General features: G+C 44.7%; 1 protein-coding gene across 3 annotated transcripts in view; it reads left to right on the top strand.

Annotated features, from left to right (window-relative positions):
- The first annotated feature begins 3519 nt into the window (after positions 1–3519).
- The window catches only part of PAPOLA (poly(A) polymerase alpha), a 41026-nt gene continuing 35626 nt past the window's right edge, over positions 3520–8919 (top strand). Inside the window, exon 1 of one of the 3 annotated variants that reach the window (XM_081919965.1) lies at positions 3520–3807. In XM_081919965.1, coding sequence (XP_081776091.1) covers positions 3800–3807 — 8 coding nt within the window. In that variant the 5' untranslated portion in view covers positions 3520–3799. The remainder of the gene's footprint in view (positions 3808–8919) is intronic. The other 2 variants (XM_081919964.1, XM_081919963.1) reach the window with 2 other exon arrangements.

Genomic DNA, 8919 nt, shown 5'->3' with positions numbered 1-8919 from the left:
GATACTTGTAATTTGTGGTTCGTTTCATATTATCCTCTTAGCCTCAAAAGTGCTCTGACAGCTGAGAGCATAAGAAGGCCCACCTTTGTATTTAGAGCAGAGAAGCCACATGCAATAAAGTGTTAAGCACTGTCTCCACACCATTTTATTTGTTCTAAATCTGAAAGTCCCTTTTCCTGAAAAGATCAAGTTTTGGTTGCACATTCTTATATGTAGCATGTACTTGAGCTCCAGAAGTAGTGGGAATGAAGACTTTGCAATTCCCTTTCATGTTGTACTACAGGTTCTTTTTACAATGCAATCCTATGCGACTTTATTCAGCAGTAATTCTCACTGGTCAGAGGAACTTACTCAATGCAAGTGTAGTTTGGATTGATAAAAGGAAAAAAAAATCAAGCTTAAACCATCTATGATTTTGAACAATTGCCACAGAGTCATACTAAAAGTAGACCCATTAATTTCAATGGTCAGCAATTTTAGTGAGTCTACTCTTAAGTATGATCTGGTTGCATACAGCTTCCCCCTTCTTTCCCTATTTGAGCAAGATATTGGAAAGGCTGGAGCCCTCTTACAGTGAGGGGGGAAAGTATTTGATCCCCTGCTAAATTTTCCCGTTTGCCCTCTGGTGAAGAAATGACCAGTCCATAATTGCAATGGTAGGTTTATTGTAGCTGTGAGAGACAGAATAACAACAGGAAAACCTCCAGAAACCCAGAAGACAAAAGTCAGAGATTGATGTGCATTATAATGAGTGAAATAAGTACAGTGGTACCTCAGGTTAAGTACTTAATTTGTTCTGGAGGTCTGTTCTTAACCTGAAACTGTTCTTAACCTGAAGCACCACTTTAGCTAACGGGGCCTCCTGCTGCCACCGCTGCATGATTTCTGTTCTCATCCTGAAGCAAAGTTCTTAACCTGAGGTAATATTTCTGGGTTAGAGTCTGTAACCTGAAGCATATATAACCTGAGGTACCACTGTATTTGATCCCCTATCAACCAGCCAGATGTCAGGCTACCTGGTATCTTCACTGTATGTAACGAGCTGAGATTAGAAGCACCTGCTATGAGAGGTCCCAGCTTGTTACAGTACCTGTACAAAAGACACCTGTTGACAGAAGCAATCAATCCAGCAGATTCCAAACTAGCCACCATGACCGAGACCAAAGAGCTGTCCAAGGATGTCAGGGACCAGATTGTAGACTTGCACAAGGCTGGACTGGGCTATAAGACTATTGCCAAGCAGTTTGGTGAGAAGGTGACAACAGTTGGTGCAATAATTCGCAAATGGAAGAAACACAAAAAATAGCTATCAACCTCCCTTGGTCTGGGGCTCCATGCAAGATCTCATCTTGTGGCGTTGCAATGATCAGGAGAACGGTGATGAAGCAGCCCAGAACTACAGTGGTGCCCCGCAAGACGAACGCCTCGCAAGACGGAAAACCCGCTAGACGAAAGGGTTTTCCGTTTTGGAGGCGCTTCGCAAAACGAATTTCTTTATGGGCTTGCTTCGCAAGACAAAAATGTCTTGCGAGTTCCTGCGGGTTTTTTTCCCTTTCCCCCCCTTTTCCTAAGCCGCTAAGCCACTTATCAGCTGATCCACTGATAAGCCGCTTAACAGCTGATCGCTAAAAGCCGCTAAACCGCTAATGCGCTAAGCTGTCAATGGGCTTGCTTCGCAAGACGAAAAAACCGCTATATGAAGAGCCTCACGGAACAGATTAATTTCGTCTTGCGAGGCACCACTGTACATGGGGGGAACTTGTCAATGATCTCAGGGCAGCTGGGACCATAATCACCATGAAAACAGTTGGTAACACACTACGCCTTGAAGGACTGAGATCTTGCAGAGCCTGCAAGGTCCCCTTCCTCAAGACAGCAGATGTACAGGCCCATCTGCAGTTTGCCAATGCACATCTGAATGACCCAGAGAAGGGGGTGAAAGTGTTGCGGTCAGATGAGACAAAAATCAAGCTCTTTGGCAGCAATTCAACTCGCCGTGTTTGGAGGACGAATGCTGCCTACGACCCCAAGAACACCATCCCTACCATCAAACGTGGAGGGGGACATATTATGCTTTGGGGGTGTTTTTCTGCCAAGAGGACAGGACACCTTCGCTACATCGAAGGGATGATAGACGGGACCATGTATCGTCAATTCTTGGGTGAGCACCTCCTTCCTTCAGCCAGGACATTGAAAATGGGTCGAGGATAGGTATTCTAGCATGACAATGACCCAAAACACACAGCCAAGGTAACAAAGGAGTGGCTCAAGAAGAAGCACATTAAGGTCCTGAAATGGCCTAGCCAGTCTCCAGACCTTAATTCCATCAAAAATCTGTGGAGGGAGCTGAAGGTTCGAGTAGCCTCGAAATCTTACTTGACTTGGAGAGGATCTGCAAAGAGGATTGGGACAAAATACCTCCCGAGATGTGTGCAAACCTGGTGGCCACCTACAATAAATGCCCCCTGAGAACTGTAGCTGAATTGTGCTGGGAACTGTCTCTGTGAGGGCTAAATTACAGTTCCCAGGAACCGGGGGGGGGGGGGAACCAGGTGCTGTAAACGTAGAGTGGATGTGACCCTGTTTTTCATGGTTTTGTCTTCATCAGGCAACAACCCAGGGCCGGATTTAGGTTTGATGAGGCCCTCAGCTACCAATGGTAAAGGTAAAGCTCATCTCGCTTTATTGGCCAAGGGAGCCTAGGAACCGGTACAGCTTCTGGGTCATGGGGCCAGCATGACTAAGCCGCTTCTGGCAAACCAGAGCAGCGCACGGAAACGCCGTTTACCTTCCCGCTGGAGCGGTATCTATTTATCTACTTGCACTTTGACGTGCTTTCAAACTGCTAGGTTGGCAGGAGCAGGACCGAGCAACGGGAGCTCACCCCGTCATGGGGATTCGAACCGCTGACCTTCTGATCTGTGGTTTTAACCCACAGCGCCACCTGCGTCCCTCACCGAAGGTAAGGGGGCCCTTTATATGTCCAGCTGTCCTTTGTCAACAAGAAATTGTCACTTTTTTGTGTTGAATATATGCTCTATAGTAATTTATGGACCTAATAGGTATCTAAGGCATTTGCACATAACAAAATATTTTATCAAAGTAATTGTTGAACTGAAATACAATTAAGTATATTAATAGTGGAATTGGTGGGGGGGCAAGAGAGAAGGGCCCTAAGCTATAGCTTGTTTAGCTTATAGGTAAATCCGGCACTGCAACTATCCTATCGTTTACAAACTTTTAACGGTCCTCCTATAAAGTGGATTTAATGAGTGATAAACAGCAAAGGACGGGTTAACTGCAATCTGCGCGCCACCAAGCGAGTCCTTTCCTCTGGCGCCTGCGCAGCAGCCGCGCCAGCCGTTGGCAGCTTTCAAAAGTTCGAACTCGCCTGCCTGCAAGGACTACACTTCCCGCCAGCCAACGCAAAGGCCTGGCGCATGCGCGGGAGTGCACGTCTCTCGACGCAGGGCGCGCGCCACCGTTGCGTCAGCGCGCCAACTGGCCCTGCACGCCTCTGCTCCCCCTCCCCTCCCTCGCCCCAGAACGTTGCTGTGGTAGCGCCTGGGCGCCATGTTAGGAGGCCGGAGGGGAAGAGGAAGGACTAGAGGAAGCGGCGGCGGCAGCAGCAACAACAGCGGCGGCGGCGGCCACCAGGCCTAGCAAAGCGGCTCTCCCCGCTCGGCCAGAGGGCCCGAGCCAGGCCCGTATCATGCTCGCGTCGCCCGCTTCCCAGGGGCAGGAAGAGTGACTGTTCCGGGGAAGAGGTGGCGGCGCTTAACCCACAGCCGGAGAGACGATGCCGTTGTAAGTGGAGGCCGGGTCTGGCGTGAGGGGGGGGCGGGTGGAAGAAGCCCCGGGAAGCCTGGCAGGGGACTTCGGAGGCAACCTGAGCGAGCGCTTCCGGGACCCACGGCTTCCCCTCCTCGCCGTGTAGGCCCTGCGTTTGAACCCGCCTCGTCGGCCCTCATTTCCCTTGGCGCACAAATTCTCTCCCTTCCCACGCTCGCTCTCTCTGTGTGTGTTTCGGCGCCTGAGGGCCTCGTTCCTCTCGCTCCCTCCCTTTTTTTTTTGCCCTGGCGCAGAACTTCGGGGGAGGAGGGGGCGGCCTCGGCGGCGCCTACAACCCTCAGCCGTAGCCCCACAACAAGTGGCGACGGGCATTTCATGCCTCGCCTCACGCTCGGCCCTCTTGCCGCTTTCTCAGGCCTTGTGGGGGGGGGTGAGCGTTTTGTGGGGCAGAGAGAGGACGCATGTGCGGCGTCTCGCGGGCGCCGAGGCCTATCTGGGGAGGTGCGCAGGCCCCGCCGCGCGCCGGAATCAGCCGGATGGTGGCAAAAGTCTGCCAACCAACTGCTGGAAGCGACATCGCCGCCTCCCTCCCGCCGGTGTTGCGAAATCCCTGCCCACCTTCCTCCCCGCATCCCCGCCACACGTTATTTGAAGGGGGGGGGGGCTGGCTGGCGCGAATTGTAACGCGAACGAAAAATCCTGTGCTGCTTAGGAGATCTCGCCTGAAGCACACCTGCAGCTTTTTAAAGTTGCACGCCTCTTGTTGAGTAATACCTGGAGAGGGCCAGCTTATTTTGTGGCCTTAGCCTCCCCCACCCCCCGTCCTCCTTTGTTTTGTTTTCTCTCCAACTAGAGGTTTTCTGTTGGCCGCTGAACATCTCGCTATACAGTTCTATGTAGATGTGTTGGCACTCGTTTGGTTGCACCGTGTTCCTTGTGAGAAATTGTCATGCTCGTGAACGCATTTTTTTTATTAAAAACAAATTTTATTTGGGGTAACTGGCACTGTGTGCACACCATATATTTAAAACCCATTCAAAGCACAACACACACCCCAGAAAAGAATTCTGGGAACTGTAGTTCTGCTCCCAGTCCCAGAGCTGCAATTCCCAGCGTGCTGAACAAATTGCAGTTCCCAGGATGTAGGTGGGGGTGTATTTTTTAAATGCATGGTATGTGCACAGCCCAAGTCTACATTTATAATTTTGTGTGCAGCTCTTTTCTGATACACAATGTTTGCTGGGGGTTGAACTGTGTGTTCTAGTTGCATTCTATTGCAGAAACCCCTGGAGAGTCTACAAAATAAACGTTTGTTTTCATTGTGTGAACTTTGCCATAGTTGTGTGCTGGGTATGTTAGGTAAATAATCCTTGACAATTCTTAATAGTGGGTATACGTTTGTGAAATGTATGTTACAAGTTTTTTAATTGTTTTTGGGAACAGTTGTTTCAGATTCCTTTCTGAATGTCTTGCAAAAACTAGTTTAACAAAGTTGTAAGATCCTGAATGAAAAACTAGTTGGTGACTTGAGGTGATGATAATGAGCACATTCCCTCTTTTCTAATATGGATTTGTTTCATGTATTCTTTCATTAACATTTACTTTTGAAAAATTTAAGAGACTATCCCATGCAGCCAGTGTTAGAAACTCAGATATATAAGCTAGGCGCCAAATGGCTCTTTAAACCAAAATGGAATGTGTAGTTGCCATTGTGGGGTAAGGTGGCTCTAAAGTCTTATTTTTCAAATGATTGGTTGACTGTGATTGATTATGAATTAAACATCTGACAACCTTGAGCTAACTTAAGAACTTTGAGAACTTTAAGAAGAAAAGTCACTTGATCCAGGGACAGTCCACATACATATTGGCCTATTTCTACCTCTTTTTCTTAATTGTGGCTGCTGCACAGAAAAAGCATTTTGGTTCCTGGAATTCATTCTGATTGTGCAGATAAAATCTAACTGAATTCTATAGGATGGGGTCTTAGTGTGTGAAAACAGTGATCCCAGGCATGCACCTCTACGTGGTGGAGGTGTGAGGCGCTATCCTGGTGCCCAGGCATCTTTACTTGGTCACAAGTGGTTGATAGCCAGCTGCAAAATATGCCTGGCTAATTTTGAACATTGCCTGCAGCAGATGAATAACTTACAATGAAATATTGTAAAGTTTTATCTGCCTGTTTGCCAACATCATAATTCTGTTTGAAAGGACCACTTTAGAAAAGTAAAGAGCTATACATACTTTTGAGGATCAGGCTATATCCAAACCCTTATGAGCTCAGTTAAGTGAGAGAAATTGAGGGTTCTTTCAAAAACTTACCAGTTTAATACATGATATAAATGTGGAGACTTGTTTTTAATTTGATATAATATTTGTATCCCGCTTTTCCATCAACAAATGTTGAGCTCAAAGTGGCTCACAATAATCACAATAGCATTTAAAAAACCAACATTGTGGTCACTAATATCAAACACAATAGTGTATAAATAAACAAAGAAAAACAAATTTATCAAAATAATAGAATTCAATAAAGTAAAAGTAACTCCTGGCACTGCAAGGCTACATGGAGCCTTACTCCAGAATAAGCTGATCTACCTGGGCTTTCCAACTTATGCATTCCCCACGAGACCTTTTTAGTGTTTTTTGAGTTTCCATGAGGACTTCTGCTTACACTATGGAATTTCCCCTCCCTCTCTTCTCCTTCTCCCCCCATCTGCTCTAGAGGACTGGTGTTTGATGGACTTGGATCCAGTACCTGTAATACCCTTCAGCATGTACAAAGTAGGATTTCCCCTTTTTCTAACAGCATCCCTCCTGCAACATTACTGCAAACTGCTTATGAAGGCTGATGAATTTGCTAACAAAAATGTGTTTGCGAGTACATGTATGTAAGATACAGTTTAAGAAATATACTCTTAATGTTTTTAAAAAGGTTGCTGAGCATCACATAATACATCATTGGAATTTTTATTTCTCTTTTTTCCATTGTTTTTAAACACTTTATATAATAAAGTGTCTTCTCGTGCCTTGTTTTTGCTGTGAAGGTAGTGTTCCCCAGCAGTCAATGTTGAATTTTCTTTGGAGCCAAGTTGAAGGCTCTTTGGGATGGAGCATAGTGGTGCTTTTCAATGTTTTATTTAGATCTTTGAGTGCCATAACAAGGCAACATGGGGTGAAGGAACTTTATAACTTTTCCCAGTACTGACAGAATACATAAAAGGGAAGTAGGATTGAAAGCTTTCATTGTGGTTGTGCCCTTGATTAATAAAATCATAAGGATCAGAAAAGATAAACTAGTTCTGTCTGTTTCTTCTGCACTGGAACTGGAGGAAAGGTTGTTTGGGTTGTAACAGTGATTAGCTCCGTTCTCCCTCAGTAAGTAAGCATTGCACTTTGTGGAAGTGTATTGCGGACTTAGAATCTTTTGGGGAAATTTTAGTTTAGTTTGAATTTTAGAATCAAATGCAACTGATTAAAGGGGTAGTACACTATGCATTTTGAAGGGAGAATCCATAGTTTCTGCATGGTGCTTAAACATCTGATTTGAGTGTCTTTGTATTGTTCTTGGAATTGATCTAACCACATTATAATCAGTTTTACTGTAACCTTAGGCTGAGCTCAGCTTATATTGGGATGTGTAATGTATGGTCAGAGAGGAAAAACCCTCCCTTTGTGGTAGGATTGGGGGCTTGACAACCATAATTTTTTTTGCTCGCTACAAGTTGTAGACTTGAGTGGAAAAAAAATGAATCACTGATGAGAGTGGTTTATTTGTTTTCTACTATAAAACTTGTTGATGATTAAAGTGTGTTTAATTCATAATTAGTATGAAAGTATGGCCATATGTAGAATAGGGTTTTTCCATTGCCTTGTAACTCCCAAAGACGTTGAAAGATTTTATTTCTGGAAGCTTTGAAAATATTAGTTGTAATAATGATTGGCTTTCGGGGTTTTTAAATGCATTGTTGTTTTCCACCCTTTGCTTCTTTTAGAGACAGGGCTGGATAAAAATCATTTAATCTTCATAATAAAAGTCTCTCCTGAGAATTGGGGCCTCTCAGGAAAGACTTATTTAGGATGTGTTTGTTTGCTGAAAATGACAGAAATCAGGCTGGGCCCACTAAGTTTCTTCATAGCAGTATCATTTTAGTTCTAATGAAGATGATGCTTTGAAAACATATGCTAGGTCAACTGGCTTATTTTTTGACTTGTCACACAAATACACAAGTCTAGTGACGGTTATAGTGTTTTCTATTACTGGATTATATGGAAAATAAATTCTTCATTTGCAGCTTGTAATGGAATTTAAGCCATTTTGAACATCTTGTGGGGCAGAGCTTCATAAGTACAATTCAAGTCAACAATGTATGTGCATGTTGTACAACTAACAGTGATGTACAGAAAATGTTTCAGACCTTTATTTTTTTGCAGAGTTTTATCATTAGCATATGTTAATTAGTAACAAGTGGATGCTAGTTGCAGATGCAGTATTAGACATGAAACTGTCAGTTTCAAAGTTTTTAGCTTTGTTTACTGACTGCAAGTAAAATAAACTTGCTAAATTAGATCACTTTGGGGGCATCACAAATGCAAACTGGAATTTCGCCCCAAATCCCCACAGTACTAGTAATTACAGTCATACCTCATGTTACATTTGCTTCAGGTTACGTGTTTTTGGGTTGCAGACCGTGGGAAACCCGGAAGTACTGGAACGGGTTACTTCTGGGTTTCGCCGCAGTGCTAAATCGCACTTCGCGCATGCACTGAAGCGCCAAATGGCACCTGTGCAGACACGACACTTCAGCTTGCGAACACTGTGGGTTGTGGACGTGCCTCTGTCACGGATTATGTCCGCAACTCGAGGTTCCACTGTATATTATAATTATTTTTAAATGGTGGTTTCTCTTCTCCAGATTAGTACACTGTAGACACATGAAGCTGAGTTTAGTTTAGTTCCCTCTAGTTCCTATATTTTTTGATCCAAGAGAATTATTATATGCAGTAGCCCATAGTTTATTTTACAGTATAGCTTCTTATTAAGGCTTCTTATATTGCTCTGTTTCAAACCTTTGTGGGAGCTGGGCAAAGAACTGGGAACTAATAAGCAGGCACGATCATAAACTTGTG

This window comes from Podarcis melisellensis (genome assembly GCF_964234715.1).
Source record: "Podarcis melisellensis genome assembly, chromosome: 1".
Lineage (NCBI taxonomy): Eukaryota > Metazoa > Chordata > Lepidosauria > Squamata > Lacertidae > Podarcis > Podarcis melisellensis.
This window is presented reverse-complemented; position numbering and strand designations above follow the sequence as displayed.